Source organism: Ixodes scapularis, unplaced genomic scaffold, assembly GCF_016920785.2.
Source record: "Ixodes scapularis isolate PalLabHiFi unplaced genomic scaffold, ASM1692078v2 PGA_scaffold1__304_contigs__length_218370807, whole genome shotgun sequence".
NCBI classification, from domain to species: domain Eukaryota; kingdom Metazoa; phylum Arthropoda; class Arachnida; order Ixodida; family Ixodidae; genus Ixodes; species Ixodes scapularis.
Window position 1 is genome coordinate 54,369,196 of NW_024609846.1, and position 20,950 is coordinate 54,390,145.

Genomic DNA, 20,950 nt, shown 5'->3' on the forward strand with positions numbered 1-20,950 from the left:
TATACTCACAGACAACTTTCTGTGGCATTTCAAAGAGGTGTAGAGTTAAATTTAAAAAGGAAGAACTCCAACCAAAACCCAGAAAAGCTTCAGTCCGACGTTTCAAAAGATGCTCAGTTTCTAAATCGCCTGGAGCGGAAGCAGCTTTCATCTTCTTCGTTGTTTACAACTCAAAACTTATTTTTTTTCTATTTGTATGGTCTCTTGTTTATTGCCGTCGTCAGGTGGTGCAATCCATGAATGTACACCGATAGCAAAGCACCCACACAAAGCACCCAGGGACCTGTTTGTTTCCTGGTGCCAAGACTCTAAGGGATCAGTGGCCGAGTGGGCTAGCACACACCAGCTTGGAGCTCATGAAGCGAAAGCTCGCGCTGCAGAGCCCAGGGATCCTGGGTTCGATCCCCACCCCTGCCCGTTTCGATCTGGATGAGCATCGTACCGTCATGTGGTCGTGCATCACTGCTGCACGGTGCACATTACAGACCCCAGGCTAGCGGTTGTACTGCACTGGCTAAATAAAGTTCTCGCCTACAGCTGAGACACCAGACAAGGGGGGTTGACTGACTTCCGGCTGTATAAACATACACTACACAGTATAAGAAAAAAAACCTTTTCGTATGCTTAGAGTTGTAAATAACCAAGATGATGAAAGCTGCTGCTGCTGCTCCACACGATTTAGTCACCCCTGATGAAGAAACCCAACAGGTTTTAAAACATCGGGCTGAACTTTTTGGGGGTTTTGGTGGGAGTTCTTTTTTACATTTAACTTTCCCCAACCAGAAATTTCTATCGAAAATTTTATCGTTTTAGGTGAAGACCGTGTGTGCACAACTTTGATTGGTGCTGAAAGGGCAACTACGGTCGAAAACGAAATTCAAATAAATGACTGGTATCGCTTTAGTGGCACGAAATACGATCACAGCTGAAATATTATGTCAAAGTGAAGCCGCATATCCACTAATACCAATTTTAAAGGGATACTTCAACAAAATTTGAAATACACCTGCGGTGTTCAGAAATGGGCTGAATATGATCCACAAGATCCGTAAGCGACAATCGCACATTTGTATTTTGAGCCTGATGGCTGTATATTTTGTTATAAACAAAGTATACAGAGTGGAACCACCTTCCCCCACACATCGCTGCGATTGAAGATGTTTCTGCTTTCAAGGCAGCCATAATTGATTACTTTTGTAACTGCAATTTGTTGATTATACTTTTTCATTTGTTTTGTTGTTGTCTATTTTTTGTACTGTGAATTGATCATTGTAGTTTGTAAACCTATTGTACCCACCCCCTCTGTAATGCTCGATGGGCCCCAAGGGTAATGAAATAAATAAAAAAAAAAAAAAGAAACGGCCCACTCTAGTAAGTGCTCAAATAGCAGCCAGCGGAGAGCACGTGATATCTGGTGCAATCATGATGTAGCCCGTCTTGGGACCAGCAAAGCTGCGGCACAAGGCCGACGTCGACAAGACGATTGCAAGCAAGGCGTCTGGCCGCCGCCGTATCTCTGCTTGTGCGGGCAAGAGCATGTCACAGAATGTGACACGCTCTTGCCCGCACAAGCAGAGATACGGCAAGAGAGTCACAGAATGTGTTTGCGGGTAGATACACTGCTCATGCCGAAGCACGAGATAGCAACTTCCGACTGTGCCTTTAAGGAAAGACCACCTGCGACAGAAGGGCACGTTTCAAAGCGAGGAGGGTGAGCTAACTCGTGCTGGTAACCTCCACTCCACTTTCAGCTTACGAGTAAATGCAGTGTAGTCGCTGTAGCCACTGGCAGGATAAGAATGGCAGTGCTGTCTCTCAGTCGCCCCACTTCCGATGCGAGACTCCTACTTTCGATAACATTTTGGCACCTTGTGAGGTCCAAGTGTGCATGCGCAGTCAAAGAACAACGAAAGACAATGTCCCGTTAATAGTCATACCCCTCTCAAAAAGCAAAAAAAACAAAAACATGGAGAGCAAGTACAGGTTGCTAAAATCCATTTTATTCCAGAAGGTGAAATCATCTTCTGCTCGTTCGTCTTAAATAATTTCTCGGTCTAGCGCATCACACAGTACTTTGTCGTCACTCATTCTCTCGTGGCCAGATGCACAAAAAACATTGCTTTCACACGCACACACACACATACGGGGAGCTTTGGAGCACACTAAGCAGCAGCAGAGAGGGGAGAGTGGGGCAGGCAACTAGGACACATCATATGGCACGTGGTTCTTGACAAGAGCCTTTTGTCAGCGTGGCAAAGCATAGTTTGCAACCAGGCAGTGTTTGCAGAGGCCGTCTTCACTAAGCGCGAGCATCCAGCACTGGTGGCCGCCGCAGGTGCACTGGGGAGCGGCAAGCGGGCTGGCCTCACTTCCTTTCTTTTCGTTCGACTCTACCGTGAGAAAAGGTAGTCACCAGGAAATTGAAAGGGTCTATTTTTGTCGGCAGATCAGAAAGCCCCTTTTGAAATAGGGCAAAAGGGACTCCTGCATTCGGAGACACTGTTATGCAAGTTCCCGCACTATTTCATTGCACTGCCTTAAATCGAACGAGGTTAACGAAGCTGTAATTAAATAATTATGCTGTTGGAATATTAGTGCATTTTACCAGAAAAACTGAAAATGCCACTACAAATTGAGATTCTAAAGGTAGACTGCAATAAAAATGCATTACCCTCATTGTAAGAATGGCAGTTAATATTATGGTGATCATATTGCATGCAAAGGTGAAGGAACAACAGGTTTCAGTCGGCATATTAGTCATCCGTGAAGGGAAATGAAGCCTGGGCAACTTCGCATATTCCTGCCTTTGTTATTCCCCATGGGCAGCAAACTCTCTCCCACACTCTGCCCTGGGCATCCACTCAAAACTGTGTATGCGCACCTCACTGTCACAAAACATGCCAACGACAACAAAGACTAACCCGAACATTGGAGGGACAACACTCAAAACTGCCGACTCATCACAGCAGTGGTGCATGCATCACAGGGTGTGACTCGGCGCCTTAACTCCTATCACCCCGCTCAGACAAACACGCGCAACAGCAACAACTGACACTCGATGGGCAGCTTCGGCTTTGTTTCTGTACAGCAGACGGACGCAAACACAAAACGAAAGCGGCAAATGGTACGAGAATTTTTCGGCATTCTCGCCGGAAGGCGACGTAGGTTTTGGAGAAAGTGGTGGGACGAAAGGGGACGAGGGAGACACACACGGGATCACATGGTGTTGTACAGAGGGTTTGGATGCCTCTGCCGCGCAGCCAGTTTGCTCAGTGGATGCGTCTTGCCCTGCTGCTTTCGAATCTTGCGCTGAAGGCCGCCGGGCAACACGCCGGGAGGCATCATCGCGAACAACACACCGGGTGGCGGCACTTTCGGAGGCAGCGGGAGTTCCCCGCCGCGATTGCTCGCAGTCGGGTGCGCCGACGACGGGCCCCGCGAGGCAGACGCCTTCCGCATCTTTTCCGCAGCGTCTAGGCTGGTGTGGCGGCTGGGCGGTGGCGGCGGCTCGGCTGGAGGTGGGCGGCACTCGGAGAAGGCGCGGGGTCCGCGGGGACCCCAGGCCCCGCAGCCGTGTCGCTCGCAGACGGGGGAGTTGGGAGTGCTGGAACTGCCAGTCGAGGCGGGGTCTTGCTCCCGGCCGTCCCGCTCCACAATGACGAGTCGGTCCGCCGTTCCCGGCTTGGCCTTACCGTTCCGCGCTTTCGCTTCAAGCTCCTTGGTCAGTCTCTTGACGACTCCCACTGCAGACTCCTCTTCTTCCGCCTCCGCGGTAACAGGGGTGTCACCAGGAACCAGGCTGCTTCCAAGCTCTCTGATGAAGCGGGCCTGGTCTTTCTTGGAGCGCGAGTCTCCGGCGGGGGGTTTGCGATCCGAGGCTCTGTGTTGTGGTTGCAGTCCCTCGAGCATTGCCCTCTGCTGCTTGACGATTCCGGCCAGCGGAACGTCGCCGCAACTCGACTCATGCTCCAAAGGGCACTGCTGGGCTTCGACAAGGAGGGACGTGGGGCTCCCGAAGTCCGCGTCCGCGCTGCGGGCTCTTGGGGGTGTGGTCGCCGTCGGAGGAAGCAAGTGGAAGGCGCCGGAGATGACGCGCTCCGTGTCGCGCAGCACCTCGTTGACTGCCTCCACGACTGATGGCGTGCTCGCACTGTGACTGATCTCGAGGCCGAACTGGTCGTCCGCAATCGGAGGGGACTCTTGGAGTGCAAATTTGGGCGGACTCCGCGCTACATACTTGGGAAGTGCGAGAGACTTGGGCCGGCGTTCGGAGCGCAGGCTCTGCGACCGTAGGATCTGCTTGCTCGGCGATGTCGGGCAGACGCCCGCCACCGTCTCGGGAGGCGTGGAAGGCATCGACCTCGTCTGCGAAGGAAACGCTCTCCCGTCGAAACGCAGCGACTGCGCAAAGCCTTCGAGTCGGCACTTGGTCTTGCACACCTTTCCCTGCTGGTTTTTCTCCCGAGAAGGGTCTTCCGACCTCTGGCCGTCCACCTGCAGCTCCGCCAGGACAGGGACTACATTCTCTTTCCGCGCCTCTGCTGCGGCCCCTTCCGCAAACCCTATCTGCAACTTACATATCTCCGCTGGGAAGAGCGTGCCCCGAGGACGGGGCTCCTCCCACGGCACCCTTTCGGGGGAGTGACTAGCGTCGGCCGACCGGATGTCGTCGGCCATGTGGCAGGGGACGCCCGCCGTGGGGGCCGGGAACCTCGGGCACCCGTCCTCTGCATCCCTCCTCAGCGCGGACGAGAAGACGTCTTTTGGTGACGGTGCTGGAGCAACGTCCGCCGTGTCCCCTCCGTCTACGTCGCCCGCTCCTCCCGACGACCAGGGAGGCGTCGGCTTCACTATCACAGCCGTGTGCTTCGGAGTGGGAGGCTTGGTCTGCGACGCCACAGGCTCCACGCCCTGCGGTTCGTACGTCCTAACGTTGTAGATCGCCACCGTCGTGCAGTCCTCGGTCGGCAGAGGCATGTCGTTCTTGCCGTAACAAGGCGGATTGGCCAGATTGAGTAACAACTTGCTTCGCACGTTGGGGTCTGCCGTCGTCATCGTTGCGGCCGAAGTGGCGGCGATTCGCGGTGCGTCCGGTTTCAAGGGCGCTTTTCCACTTGCGGGCTTGGTGACAACGGCTTGAGATTCCAGTTCGCAGATGCGGTCTTTTACAGAGGCGACCCGGTGCAGTCCCTGGTCTTCCTCCTCTCCCGGTTTGGAAGGGAGGAGCGAGGAGGGCAGGGCACAGGGCTTGGGACTGCCACCCACCCGGGGGTTCGGGTCCGTGCCCAAGGTGACCGGGATGGTGGCCGTGCCGGTGGTGACCACAGCTGGGGAATCTGGAGGGGCATCGGGAGGCACGAAGGCGGCAGGGTAGCAGGCAGGGTCCGTCCCATAGCGAGGCCGGCTCAGGCGCTTCCGGGAAGACCGCGTCTTGCCAGGAGGCGTGATGGCTGCACAAACACGGGGGTCGCACTGAGGGACTTGCATCGCACGATGAGCAACCGCTGGAGTACGCTTTGCGTCCACGCGATTTTTTTAATCGACTTAGGAACAAGTCATAGTATTTACAACTGTCGTAATAAAGTCACAAAAAAAAAAAAAAAAACTTTTCACGAATACTACATTTAATTGATATCTTAGAACTAATAATAATGTGATGCATTGTAACAATTATAAAGGTATAGGTATACATGCTGGACGTGCTACAATGCATGAAAATTGGAAAGAAACAATGAACTTAAGCATACAATACTGCCAAAGTCCAAAGCATTCTGTCCTTTTAACAAAATACATTGCATAGTTTACTTAAACAGCCTGTTAATACCCTCTTAATTTGCCCTGGGTACAGCAAGCTAGAGTACACTGCTTGACATAAATAGTTTTAAGACATTCATACTTTTCAGTGTTTCACTTGCACGTTTAGTGTCCAGTGCTATTCGCGACTCCAGCAAAACGGACGCCACCAAACGGGAAAACCGGGAACCAGCCGGACCAGGTCGCTCCGCGCCCCTCCGCGTCTCTGGTGGCTTCCATGGATACGTGTTGTCAGCGCGGCGGCGAACAATGTACTTTGACGAAGGTCCGAATATTTCTTAAGTTTGCCTGTGTGTTCATTAGTGTGGTGAAGCCTCAGTAGATTGTTTCCTTCATCACATGTTTGAAAGCCCGTTTGCTCCACAACACACGGTCGCGTGCTTTCGATTTCTTGGATGGGGAGAATCACGGAAAAAACGTTTTGATTTCTTGTCTGTCTCGAATCACATTCAAAGTGACGAGCGCTCGGGAACTGATAAGTGGTTCCTTTATAAGGATGTAGGACAGTCGACTGAGGACGACAGACTAAGCATTTCATTGGAGGGAACACCAATGTTGCAGTCAAGTGAATGGGAAGGTTCGATAGCTGCTTTTCTTGAGTTTGGTTGTGATCGGTTAGCTTCAAGTTTGAACCACCCACGCCGGTCGGTGCCTTGGCTAATCGTCTTGGCTGCTTTTCGCCGAAAAAGCCTCTGGACCACACTGGAGGAGTTGGGCTGATTTCGCAATTGCTTAATTGAGGAAAACCTGCTCGCTGCAAATGATGAATGAGGGAAATTATCTGTTTTCAAAAGGTGGGGGACGAGTCTCGCAACGTTAGAAGCTGTCAGGGCATTATGCTCTATCGCGCCTTCAATATTTATAATATACCCCCGTCGAAGCCAGCAGCAATATATGTCTGCATTGCTCAGGTTGACCAGCCACGAAATATACTAATTTTCTCCGTTCAGGATTCAAAGCAAAGTTCAATGCAGAGAGGTTCTGCGTGAATCTCCGATGAAGACTCTCTTCAGTTTGTCTCCGTGCTGCCGGCTAGAACCATTTGGCTAAGTTCAAGTAGTATCTCTCTGTCTGTCAAATATACTTTTATTCAGTAGTTCACCTAATATCTAGTCAACTAAGCTCATATTTCAACCTGAAGAATATACTAATAGCGCTTCAAAACATAGTATGTAATATAATCCATAACCCGCTCGTTAAAATGATTTCTCGATTGCTACTAAAACCTGAATTGAAATACGAGTATCAGCTGTAGTGGGGCGCCGGAGGGTTAACATGGTCCTTGGCTCAAGAAGCGCCTGCTTAATTTTTGTAATTTTCCTGCAGCCTGTGGTGTTGACCGAGCAGACAACTGGAGCTGTTTCTTAAACGCGGATACACACGAAAGCTCGATTTCGCGGACCGATAAGTCGCATGGTCGAGGCATGCCAGTTAGCTGAAAATTACTCTCGGTGGAACAATTCTGTAGTCATCGCCGCTTTCCTTAGATGATCAAAACTGATTAGTATATTACCGTTTCTCCGGAGCCCATAGTTTCGGTTTTGAACGAAATCTCCGAAAGGAAAGTTTGACATGAAAATAACAAAAAACACCGGGAAAACAAAAATATGCTTTGCAAGTTTATGTGCACCGGCTACACTTAACCATCTCAGTTCAGATACCTATAAAATTGGGCATTGAACAAAAGAAAATCTGTTAAATTGAACGCTCCACCTGTTCAGGCGGCCCGGCCGAGCCGACGCGACCTGGACTCAGCCGCCATGTTTGTTTGGTGGTGGCGCCCCCTATAGGTCGCTGGAGTCGCGAATATCTAAGCTCCAATGTTGGCACTTTGTAGGGAGCAGATTCCTGCACACTAAAAGTTTATATTGCACTCCTACAGCCGAAAGTGGGAAACTTAAAGCTTGTTCATACTAACTGCATTGCACACAGCACCAAGATCCCACTTACAATCGCTGGCGCTCGGCAGGTCGTTGTTGCTGACCGAGAAGAAGACACTGGAGGCGGCGTCATCAGGAGACCAGGATTTCGGCCGTGCAACGCTGCCGGGGACCAGGAGGCTCATGTGGCCACAGAGGGACTCCGTAGCACTGCGCCCATCACTGCCCTCCTGCTTCTTGGTGCGCTTGGGCTTCTCATACTTCAGGTTAGTCTCGGACTTGGAGCGCCAGATGCTGTTGTGCCTCTGCTTGCTGCACAGGCAAGGGCAATGGGGAACAAGGGCTTCAGGCTCTAGCTAGAGTTCGGTAGCAACATGCTACACTAACAGCAGACGAGAAAGAAGCAAACCTCACACACTTATGCGCAGAGATGCAGTGATTCGGTCATGTCGTACAATGAAGACCAGTTAGGTCTCACGTTAATATTGTAGATTACAAGTTTCTGCATGTTGGTGTCCCGGACGCGATACTGTATCGGGTTGACGACAAGTCCGTATTTAGTCAGCTGCGAGAAGAGCTATCGCAGATGGTTGGCGTGCTAGCTCTACAGTTCCATTCATTCCCTTTCTGTTCACGCCCACTTTCTGCCTTCGAAGGGCATATAGTGTTTATTTTTAGTTATACTGTGAACATACCATATTTACTTGAATCTAACGCGAGTTTTTCTTGTAATTTTTGTTACCCGACGCTGCCCCTCGTTATATTTGAGTGACCGTGAAATGGGCCTCAAAGGTGCCGCCATATTGAAATATAACTGTGCTTTTCGGAGTTCGAGCGGTTTTTCAACCTTATGCAGGCAACGTGCACCTATATGGCTGTTTAAAATGAAATCTGACAAATCCAGATCGAAATAGATTGAAACATCATAAAACCTGTCGTTCCTTCTTCTGTTTGTTATGGCGAACTTGTTCGACCTTGTGTTTTGCCTTTCGTGCTTCCACAACGTCCAACGTTTCGCGCTTCTGTGGCATTGCACATGTTCGCACCAAACCAATGGCAGCGCAATGTACACAGTACAATGCTAGATTGAAGAACAAGACAATTTTGATGGCCAAAGAGCTGGGAACTGCTTGTCGGCTGGACGTGAACGAATCCACAATTCGCAGATGTGGGCACCAGCGGGATGTGCTTTTGAAATGTGAACCAGACCAGAAAGTTTTCCGTGGATCATGTCGTGACCTTCACTGGGATTTGGAAAATAAATTTCCGGAGTTCGTCGCTGACAAGAATCGGTGCACTTGACGCCTTCGGGAAGAATGGAGCGACCGAGCGCATTGAAAATCGCCGAATCGGTGTCTGCCTGCATGGCATTGTTGTTCGTGCATTTAAAAAGTGTTTGATATTGAATGACCTCTACGGTGCGAAGGAAACGTCACCTGGAGCGAAGACGGCGAGACGGCATTGGAGGTGACGCCATCGTCGTCACCTCCAATGGCGACGACAATGGTGACAATGAGCGGCGGGAAAATCATTTCCCCAAAACTGGCCAGTGTAGGCCACTGTCTCTTTAAAATAAAGGTACTCTTTCATTCCTCTGTCGGTCTCAAGTTATGATTGTGGTTTTATTTTTCTTATGGGGCATAATGAAAAGTTGCCCCTCAAGATTACAATCGTGGGCGCGCTACAATCAAGTCTATACGGTAGCTTATGCCCTGCTGCATTCTGTCAACCCTCTCCCCTAAATAACTCGCACACTGCAATCATTACTGATGAAATAAACCCGAAGTGCCACACCGCCTTCCGCTTGAACGACCCCGGCCCAAGACGACCTAGACTAACCAGGGTAACTCCACTCGCATCGACCAAAACATGAAAATTGAAAACGCAGCCGACGGACGACTATGGATGCAAGCTGTAGTGGCGACAAAGGAATAGCTGTTAAGCCAGCCTTATTGATCGGTCCATAAATAAGCGAACTCCTCACATTCGAGATGTGGGTGTGGGGAAGGGTGGGGCAGCTCGTTCGAGACCACCAACACGGTCGTGTTGCCCCATCGCCCCTACGTCCGAAGCAGATCTCCACCGGCAGGGCAAGAGAGTGCATGCACGGCTTTCGCGGAAAGACCCACCTGGCATTGAGTATGCCCCTGTAAGTCTCGAGCTGCTTGAGGAAGCCCGAATTGGGTTTGATGCAGCTGCGGCGTCTCTTTACAAACTCCAGGGCCTGGTCCAAGTCCAGGTCGTAGGCCTTCATCACGTACGCTATGACCACCGACGCCGACCGGCTGATGCCCATCTTGCAGTGCACCAGAACCTTGGAACCCTGCTCTCTGCGAGGCGAGAGAATGGGGCAAGATGCAGTGTGACACAGAGATGGAAGCTTTTAAGGGTCAACCATTGGGAAATGGAAAGGGTGGTAGCTACGGTCACCGACCACCCAAAAAATGACTGGTGTGGCTTATTTCATTTGGGCCCTTTGCCTCGCGACTCATTCTTTCGCATTTTTATCGCCTAATGCTGCAATCTCGTTGGTTGTGGGGCAATAAATCACTCAGGACCTGCCATGCCCTGTGTTTCTTAATTAAAGTGGTACTCAATCGAAACTTAAAATATACCCCTCACGTTCAGAAACGAGTTTAACATGATCAACTCTACCTGCCAGTGACAGTTGCACGCTTGTACTTTGAACGGATGACTATATTTTTTGTTCCAAAGTACCGATTCGATCAAGTGCTCGAAGATCAGCCGTTGAAGAGTGCAATGCACCGTAGGGGCTGGGCCAATTGACATCACAGATGTGACGTCAGTGGTCCAGCACCAGCAAAACTGCTTGGGGGCTGGCGTGGTTATGAGCTCCACCACTCGACGTCGTCAACGCGTTACAACCTGGGCATTTTTAGTAGCCTCTCCCCGTTCCCCGCAAGAGTTGAATAGGCCGGGAGAGAAGGAAAATCCGGTTAGACAGGGCTTGTGCGCATGCAGCTTGCTGCCATACTTCCACGGAGCGGTGCTGCTTTTAAGTGCATGGTGACGTAACAACATTAACTCTATTCCTTTTAAATAATGTTTTGGTGTCTTTTTGAGCAAAAGATTGGTGTCTGTGGTGTGGCCAGAATGTGGTTGACATTTAGACAATAAAATAGGTGCTTGAATTTCGTTGCAGTATCCCTTTAAACTCAAGTGGATTCTGAGAGTGTCTGTTTATGGTGATAACTCAATCTATGGGCTCTAAGCATCCTAAAAAAAAAACCAAAATTACACTCGTGGGCGGCTGATTTCTCTGTTAAAGATCTAATCAAAGATTGAGACATGCCCCACTTTCTGTGTCTAGGAGGGGGTGCGGTCAGACACCGTTCTCAAACAATAACTGCTGTATTACGTCTCCTACACCCAAAGATTTGACGGTTTTGTCAAAATATAATGCACAATGCGTCTAAAAAATGTCACCAATAGTAACATTCGCAACCTCCACGCAATTAAATATTTTCATCGGTCAAATTTTATGGAGGTGGTGGGGACCCGAAAATACAGTCCCGCCGCCGCGCCTCCGCGCCCCCCCCCCCCCCCCCCCCCCCCCCCCCCCCCCCCCCCCCCGCAAGAGAAAATAGTGCCCGTATATTTCTATTTCTGCGAGTTTCCTAAAACGTTTTGCCATCTAGAACTCGTTATTTTCATTGACTAAAGCGAAACAAACAATATTCCATCAAAAACAAGCATCTACAAGAAGCACTTCGGTGCCCCTTTCAAAAAAAGATAAAGAAGCTCTTGAAAAAAAAAAAAAAAAAAGAGAGGTGAATTTTAGAGTATTTTTATCTGGTGAATCTTAATATCACGTTGATTTTCCCCGAAAATGTAACTAAATGCGAGAAAACACGAAAAACCTCCGGCCAGTAGTTACGTCATAAAAAGATCTTTCGGCTGCTAAGCACGTATTACTTGTGTGCAATTGCAAGGTTACCGAGTATATTCCCCCGCACTGACACCAGTTGCGATGTCGCTTTCTGACCTAAGTGAAAATAGCAAAAGTGCGCGTGCATAGCTTTGGCAGGCACTGAAGATGAGCAAGAGCAGAGATTCCGAAGACTCCTTTCATAACGTAACTCTCCGGGAAGGAGGGGCTTCAGCGGTACTTTGAAAATGATTTTCTGCAACCTCCGTGCCCCTAATTGAAAAATGATCTCGATATTCATAATCCTGGAGGCCAGATGAAAAAGATTTAAGCAGTTTTACTTGAATACAGAACTGCTTCAGCTTCCCTTTAAGCTTAAGCAGTACTATATAGTATTCACATCTAACCATTAGGCATTCTGACTCAATTATCAGTGTGGTTTTGAGAAAGTACCTAGAGTTCAAACATTTCAAAAAAGCATACGACCCTACTACTCGAAGCTTGCATAAATATTCTCATGCAATTTTCCTGGCGATCAGCTGTAGACGGAAGGTTAACAAGCTACATGTAAACTCTCAGTGTTTCAATTTCAAAAACTAGTGATGCCTGAACCTGCTGAAGGGACCTTTTGAAATCTGCTACACCACTGTTCTTTCAGTTGTAAATCTAAAGCAACAAACTTTAAGCACAATCAAATTAGTAACACTGTAGACCAGGGGTTCTCAAACTGGGTTCCGGGGAACACAAAGGTTCCACGAGCTGGTCTCATGGGTTCCGCGAACACCCAAATTGCAACCCTCCCTTCCCCCCCCCCCCTCCCATGCCACAGGCTGTGCGGCAGGACCATGCAAAGCATCATCATCTCACTTTGTACTGACATTGCGATTGATATGGTGGGGATATATGGGAAGCAACACAAGCAAAATAGCGTACAATTGTGCATCTGTTGCTTCTCAGTTGGCAAATATGGAAGGGGGGGTTCCACGGCAGTTTTTGAGGCTTCCTGGGGTTCCGTGAGGCCAAAAAGTTAGAGAACCCCTGCTGTAGACGATCAAAAGTCAGCAACACAGCAAAAGGAGCAATGAGAATAGCTTACTTGGCTTGCGCAATATACTTGTACGTCCGATCCCAGTGCTTCAGCATCTCGGTCGTCTCGTCGTCATATACACGAATGTTGAAATAGTCAAACAGTCCAGGATAAAAGTTGTCAATCTCCCGCGTAACATTGAGGATGTGTCCAACACTGCAATTAAAGAACAGAGAACATGTCAGAGGGGGAAGGATCTTCAGCCTGCCCTTCTAATAGAGGGCAGCCCTGATTTTGAGAGCCGACTTGGGGGGTGCGTTCATTACGCGAGTGCGTTCATTGTGCGAGTAAATACGGTATTATTTCTTTTGTACTGGCTGTCTTTATGTCTCCAGAAGTATCCAGTCTCCAGAGATCTGTAGTCTCTACTAGGAAAAAGAGTAGGGTGTCTGCTAGGGAAAAATGCAGAGTTGTCCGATTGAATGCTTGCTTACAATCACACTGCCACGAGTTGAAACAGACAAGCATTGAACAAAAATCTCTAAAAGCTCATAAATGTCGGACTTTTTATTTTTTTATAATCCTTTCCCAAGACATATAAATACATTGTTTTTGCCATCAGCTAGGCTGATTTGATTCACATCTTCAAACTCACAGGCTATACATAAATGCACATGTAGGGGGACATGACATAGTGCTAATAAGGTCGTGATGCCGGCTGGAAGCTTGCACTACCGGATGAGACTGCACTGTCGGCACACTGAGACTATCCAGTGGCTCTGCAGTCTGCTGCAGGTTAAGAAAAGCAAAACAGGTGCCTCCCACAAAGCCCTTAAATTTCTCCACTTAAGCAGAGCAAACACTGGAGAGGAGGTGATAGGTGAGGAAGAAATCACCAATCATGGCAAGGGGAGAGCTCTGTAGGTGGGGCTTGTCCTACTTTTCTTAACCTGCAATAGACTCTAGAGTCATTTTCTAGGCAAAGAAGGAGGAGGAAAAGAGCCTTACCCTTTGTCCTTAAGCTCTTCCAGGTTGGAGGCATTCCACTCCGAGCCCAGGTAGAGGTACTCGAGGATCTCGGTGGCAGCGTCCATCTGCCCCAGGATGGTGAGCATCTCCTGGTCAATGAAGGGCTTGAATTCACGCAAACTCATGTCCAGCTCTTCCTCCAGACGAGTCCGGATCTGTGTGCAGGTACAGAAACACAAATGAGCACACATACCAGCAGTGTCGAGAACTTGCACATCAATGTTAAGAACCAACACATCCGTGTTGCAAACTAACACTACAGTGTTAAGAACCAACACTACAGTGTTGAGAACCAACACATCGGTGCTGAGAGAGCTAAAGGCATTGAACCAAACGAAAGAAGCATGACGGCTTGAAGTGGCAGATTTTCCCAGCTGACCACGTCCTTGGTTAAGGCCAAGTGATGCAAAAGTTTTGCTACTGCCATGTTTCACGGCGTCCTGCCGACATGGCACCACAAAGCAGGACAAAATCACCAATAAGTGTCCGACCACTGTTGTACGGAACGGTGTTCCTGGAACGCGTTCCTTTTAGGAGGAACGAAGGAACGCCGCCGTTCCATTTGGCATCGCTGGAACTGGAACAGAAACTTGTTACATTTTTATTGGAACGGAAAAAGTAATGGCGTTCCTTTTTTTTTCGTCCAGTGGGGTAATTTTTATTTTGTTTCGAACAGGGAAATTTTGGAAGTACAAAAACAATATCTTTGCGAAGTGCAGGATCTCGTTACCTTTTTGGCTACTAATCTTGTGGATTATTTTGTGTGGTCCTCGCTTGCTAACAGTTTTGAGGTGCAGGAGAGCTGGTGGACATTGATTATTTTTTGAGTGCTCCAAACTGCGGTACAAAAAGCAAGACTTTTAGTCGTAGGAAAAGACAAAGAAGAGGATGTTTCAAGCTCAGCTACTTTCTTTGGTTCCACGAATCCTCATACACCCAGAAATCTAAGGCCGATTACAGCCACTTGTGAACTTCCATAACGAGACCTACAATTACAACAAGATCACAGACTGCCAGACATTGAAGGCACCCTGGTATCCCGAACATTGGTCACTTAAAAGATACACATATGCACAAAAATTACCATTATTTCTTCTCTTCTTCCCCCTCCTTCAAAACGAACAACAAAGCCAACCTTACAAAGAAGTATTTGTAGTTTTTAAGACTGACTGACCTTCCAAAAGCCCTACCCTCTGCTCGACTTGCTCGTCTTGCGGACAGCAACATCGAGAAGCAACTGTTGTTAAGTTCGAACAAGGGACTTTGCTCAATTGAAACGTGTGAGGTTGCCCGAAAACGCTCGTACAATGTTGGGTAAAAGTACATTCGGCTCGTCTGAATCGTCCACTACAAACATGAATATGGTTAAAAGCTGAGATTTTTAACTTGAATATATCAACAATTGAAACCCTGCTTCCGCTTGTTTTCTTTTACTGTTGCCCTTCCATAATGACATACAAACTCTTATGTTGACTACTAATGGGATAGATAAGAAAAATACTCTGCATGATTAAACTAAATATAGTAATTAGCAAAATACAAATGTAACGTATATGTAACGATACGTTCCATTTCTTAAACTGTAACGGGAATGAGTTCCTTTTTCACAGATGTAACTTGTAACGGGAACGCGTTCCAAAAATCAGAAGGAACGAGCTTTCATTCCTTTTTTTTTTTTGAGGAACATGTTTAACACTGTGTCCGACTCACTACAAGGTGGCACCGTGTGCTATTGGCCTCGAGATCGACCTAGAGGTGGCGCTACGGTCGCGCTATCATCATCATCAAAGCGGGGATAGGAGAACGGCCGCCCCTTAGGCTCTCCACGTTCGCGCGCAAAACGGCGTAGATTCTTGCGTTTATTTTGTCGCATACTATCGGTGGTAAAACAATTCTAGCGGAAAAGGATGCGGTACTGTTCGGTGCTTCAGTGAAGATCGGATCGTGTTGCCAGCGTGCGGCCTAAATTTATATAATCGCTTCTGTGGGTGCGTCGTCTGCTCTAGGCAGACGTTGGAAAGCATGGATCACCACGACTGATGCCTGTCTCCGGCTGAACTGGAATATTTGTGTTAAATATTTGTTCCTTTTAAAATGTGCGTATCGATTCATCAAAGTGGGAATTAAAAACAACAATAAATTCCAACCCAGATAACAAAATACTGGTACTGTGGGCTGTGAAATCACAGCTTCTATGCGGTTTTTTAACTTCTAGCTTTTGCAGTAATATAAATATTTAGAATGAAGATAAGTTAGCGCTGCATTAGAAATTACCATGCTATTGAGTTCCTCTGCTCTTTTACTGTGCCATTATGTGGGTAAGTTTTTTGGAATCTGAACAAATCTACTGCGTTGCGATGAGGAGGGTGTGTCTCTTCTAGTTAAGATCTGGGGGGCTATGTTCGAGAAATGTGTCGTTTCTCTTAAAAAGAAACGGAAGTGACAGAAGTGACGATATCGCGTCTGATTGGTTAGAGGCTCAAATGACGAAACTTCCCTCTTTCGTCATTTGAGCTTCTAACCAATCAGACGTGACATCGTCACTTCTGTCACGTTTCTTTTTAGGAGAAACGAAATATTTGTCGAACATAGCCCCCCTGCAAACTGCACGGTTGGCAGGACAACTGAAACAAGTGAAACAAACTGTTCTAATATATCTACCTTGACTGTAATAAACGAGTGTAACCGAGCAACGCAGCAATGTTCCTGTTATTAAATGTTTTTTTCGGTACTGTGGGTTCACCCGCTTCAATTTTCTCGGTGAGGGCCGCGGATGTCAAGAGTCTAATACTATAAATTTCTTGCTAAATAATCTTGTATTCAAACACAGTAAACTCTGCAACCCCAACAAACGACGCGCACCACGACACAGACAGCATCGGCCGCAGTGATACTTTTTTACTGATAAGGGCTAGCGACCTTCACGAGACCTTTCTGATCACCCTCCGCCCTCACCTAACGCATATCGGGACTGGGCAATTCATCGATTAACTTTCAGATTATTCAAGTAATGCTTTAATTGCAATTTGTTTTTGCCGGTTAAGTGGAGTCTTGTGCTGGAGAAAGTCAACAAGGAGTAAAAAATGTCTGCTTTAATATTTTTGACGTCTTTATTTCTTTTGTAATACAGGCTTGCACGGTAAACCACTTCAGCGTGCTTTTCATTTCACCGAGGGTGATAATACCGTTTAAATAATAACTTTAAAAAATACTTCACTTTAAAAGGCCTCCCATGTTCATATTTCTGTAGGAGTCATAACGTGAAGTTTAGAATGGGAATGCAATATGCCATTTAGGACATAGTAAACCCAGAAAAAAAATTGTGTAGTTTTAACGCCTTTCACGCAATATTACCGGCGAAAAATCAACATACGGATTTATTGATTGATTAGTCTATTAAAGGATAGCGATCAGTCGGGTTAATGTTCTAATCAAACCACAGACCCACTCAACATTCAATGCTTTATGGAAGCCACGGTTTGTGCGAGATAACAAAAATACGTGGGACCCTGCCGCGATTGTATACAAACCAACGCACAAAGATTATGGAAGCTTCCGACTTAATAATAATGGCTTTGCTGAATTTCTACGCATGGGAAACGATAAAATACAACCTTTAGTAAGAAGAAACGGCAACAAAAACATAAAACATTTAATAAGGAATGTCAAGCTCAGCCTGAAACGGGCTTGCGTCGTCGAGATCCATGCTCTGAGCGTGCGCCCGTAGCAGACGACGCACGGCGGTATCCCCGCTTTCGCGCGTTTCCAACTTCGGCCGCACGGCGGCGACACGGTTCGATCTCGAGGCGAATAGAAAATGCAGTGATTTTGTAACAACGGGGATCACAATGGCATCTACCCTTAGCCTAGGAACTGCTTTTACCGATACATTAACTTTACAAACAATCTATCTAAAGACTGGGACATATGGTAACATATAGGAATTAAAAGATCATAAAGGCAATTTTAAATTATTTTTTTAAACAAGGTGTTATTGGGGTCTCAGCATGCCACTAAATTTTTTTACAACTATGCGACTCTTATATTTGTGCCTGCAAATAAATTTGCTAAACCGAAACAAACTTTCTAAAGTGATGTTGAGGAGCACTGTTGGCTTTCGGGAGGGTTTAGTGGACGCTCAGTGCGGTCCCTGCGGTTGGCTATCGTGCACGGTAGTCTGTGAACTGGAAGAATGGATGACAACGCCGCACTTGCAGACGATTTGGAGCTCCTGTTCAGCGACCTCACACCAACGGAATGAAAGATGCTTCTCAGGATGCAAAACTCTGGATTAGCACTTTATGAGGGCACCCCAGACTTGCCACCGACGCCTCGGTCGCCGCCTCAGAGCGGGCAACTCTCCCAACTCTCTGCCCGACTCACTGACGACGACGCAACGCCAAGAGAGCATCATTTGTTTAAACCAATTGCCTGACGAGGAGCCCGTTGTCGTCATGCTTCAGCGTCACGCAGACCACTTTTATGCCGCTGTCTCAAGGGGTCTCTGGCATTGTTCCCAGCACGATTATTACCACACCTGTTTAATTCGTTGGTGCAGCCCCCAAACTTCTGCTCGGGTTAGAACTTGGTCAAAAGCATCTGAAACTTTTCTGACGCCCATTTCAATCCTCAAATAAAACTTCCTAATTGCCTTCATGGTCCCTTTAACTATATGACCACATTTCTGTTTAAGCATTAAGAGTGCAGTCAAGTATCCATGCACCTCTGGCCCCCCAAAAATTTGTTCAAGTCCCACTCAGGAGCGTTATTAGGTAAAGTTGAATTATAAAGTAAAGAAATTCTTATTAACAAATTATTACTACATGTGGACATGCAAAGTGAAAAGAATCCTGTTCATCTGAATTTCCTCGCAAACATAAAGGGGACTAAAAGGCACAGAGAATTGTAACCTGCTTACGTAAACACATTTGCAAATCCGGTCTCAGGGCGCCGCCATCTTCCTCAGCGGGGTGCGCTCTTGAGCGTGGCCATAATCCGATTATGACACTTTACAAGGCTTCGTAATCGGATTATGATTCGCCCAAGCGGACCCCAGTCAAGGAAGATGGCAGCGCCCTGAAGCCAAACTTGCAAACGTGCATCGACTATCGCTGAACACTGGAATGTTTCTCAGCTTTCCTTGGGGCTTTGATTATGTCTCCGAGGTACTGAGCAAAGGTAAGTACACTATATTCGCGACTTCAGCAAAACGAACAGCACCTAGCGGAAAAACACTGAACTGGCCGGAACAGGTCCCTTCGCGATTTCTGCTCGTCTCTTCTGGCTTCCGTGTTTACATGTTGTCAGTGGTTTGCGCGACAGAACAGTTCTACCAGTGACTGTGTCAAAACCGTAGTATCGCCTTGTGACCCAGGTTGCTCTGCACGCGACCTACATACCCGCGTGAGCTGGACATTCTGCGTTTATCAACGTTCATCAGCACTGTGGAAGGACAGTGGGCAGTCCTTTCCTCGTTTCCTCGAAGAAAGTCAAGCCTCTGGAAGTTCGCTTACCCCAACACACCGAAATGTGAAAGATAAAACGCGGGGGAACCAATTTTGAGCCCAATGCTTACTTGCTGGAGCCCCAGCGTTGCGCGTTGAGCTGGCACATGGCATGGCCGCCATATTTGCCCGATAGTGGTGTTCCCTATAGGTCGCTGGAGTCGCGAATAGACTGGCAAGCACATAACACAACTGTTTCATGTACTTATCCTGTCTTAGTGCCCCTTAAAGGGCTACTCCACCGATTTATTCATTGTCTACGATTTGCTTGAAATTTTGCTAAACTAACCAACAAACATCGCGAAAATAGTATCCCAAATATTAGGTCAAAATATTGTTTTTTCGCGAAATTATTGAATTTACAGTTTTGGTCCTCACCGTGTTTTTCAAGCTCGAAGTCTCTACTGGCAACAATGAAAAAGTGATGTCAGTGGAAGGCAGGGGTTCACTCTTTGGGCTGTAGATTTTGTTTTAAACTGATTCGAAGCAGTTTCATGGTGTCAAATGAATGCTTGGGAAGCTCGCTGCAGCACCCGCGCTCCAGCACGGAACGAATGATTGGCATATTCTATTTTTTGGCTGCTGGCTCGACTGGCAAGCCTGCCTGCCAATGACGTCACGGCCCTGAAAAGCGCGCGTATATTTGAATGTTGGTTTTTGCATCATTTTCATTTGCCGATTTCGCAATAACTATTATAAATTTCGCGATTCTAAATAGCGATTCTAAATAGTAAAGGCCGGGGGGAGTCAGAAAATATAGTTAGTTGAGGTAGCTCAAAAAAACGGTGGAGTACCCCTTTAACTAAAGCAGTACACTCACTTCACCAGGAATTACTTATTCAGTTTACGCAAGTTTCCTGATCTGCCCCCCATACACAAAACTCTACACAATAGCAAAACAAATATATTATATTACAGAAATGGATGTGTAAACGCAGCATACACATATGGGCGATTCTGTGACAGTGAGTAAAGACTAGATTTCAAGACATGTCTTACGAATTTGCTGGTCACTTCGTCCAGGTCCACAGACATCATGAGTTCTTTCAACTTGCTTCTGATGAGGGCCTCCGTCTCATCCTTTTCTGTTGGCCTGTAGAAAGCAGTGCAATGAATTTCAATTGGATATCTTAATAATTTCAAAATACATTTGAAACCTCAGAAATCAGCAGTGGCAAGAGAAAAAATGTTATATAATACTTTAAATTCTTCAAGCATGGTAACACAAAACAATCCTTGACAGAGGGCAGCACAACAAAATTAGAGTAACCAAATGTTTCAGCATTCTAGGAACTACAATTTTTTTATACAGCCTTTTTTACAGAGCAACCTAGCACATGACAGTCCCAAAATGAGATACAGCATTGGAGTACAAGCAAGATGAAGCAAGAACTAGTAAAGGCAAAGCTAGAAAGTAACCAGCACACAAAGCTCCCACCATGATATTGATAAACACCAGCCCACAAGTTATCAATGCTCATTTAAATAGCTATGTACACAAAAACTCAAAAAAGCCTCTGCTAGAGCAAGCTACACCTCCTTTAGTTTTTCTCAAATACAGAAAAATTAAATACTCTAAAAATCTAAAATTTTGTCATAAGAGGTATTGTTTGTAATAGTGCCACATCCAGTAATAACATTATTGCCTGGGGTAAGCACGAAATTTATAACCACATATAAAACAATGCAAAATTAAATAACTGCTTCGGAGGTTGCAGTACCCCAGCTCTTTACTTAAACTATTCACATGTATTCAATGCAATAAATTGAATTGAATTCAATTTATTTGCAGCAATAGAAACCCTTA

The 20,950-nt window shown here is 47.0% G+C and overlaps 1 protein-coding gene across 2 annotated transcripts in view; it reads right to left on the reverse strand.

Annotated features, from left to right (window-relative positions):
- Positions 1-1,978: 1,978 nt before the first annotated feature.
- Positions 1,979-20,950, reverse strand: part of LOC8032616 — a 265,009-nt gene continuing 246,037 nt past the window's right edge. For both annotated transcript variants that reach the window (XM_029970300.4, XM_029970299.4), the window contains exons 9-14: positions 20,143-20,236; positions 13,619-13,794; positions 12,680-12,826; positions 9,824-10,024; positions 7,765-8,006; positions 1,979-5,450 (exon numbers count right to left, since the gene is read on the reverse strand). In XM_029970300.4, coding sequence (XP_029826160.2) covers positions 3,217-5,450; positions 7,765-8,006; positions 9,824-10,024; positions 12,680-12,826; positions 13,619-13,794; positions 20,143-20,236 — 3,094 coding nt within the window. In that variant the 3' untranslated portion in view covers positions 1,979-3,216. The remainder of the gene's footprint in view (positions 5,451-7,764; positions 8,007-9,823; positions 10,025-12,679; positions 12,827-13,618; positions 13,795-20,142; positions 20,237-20,950) is intronic.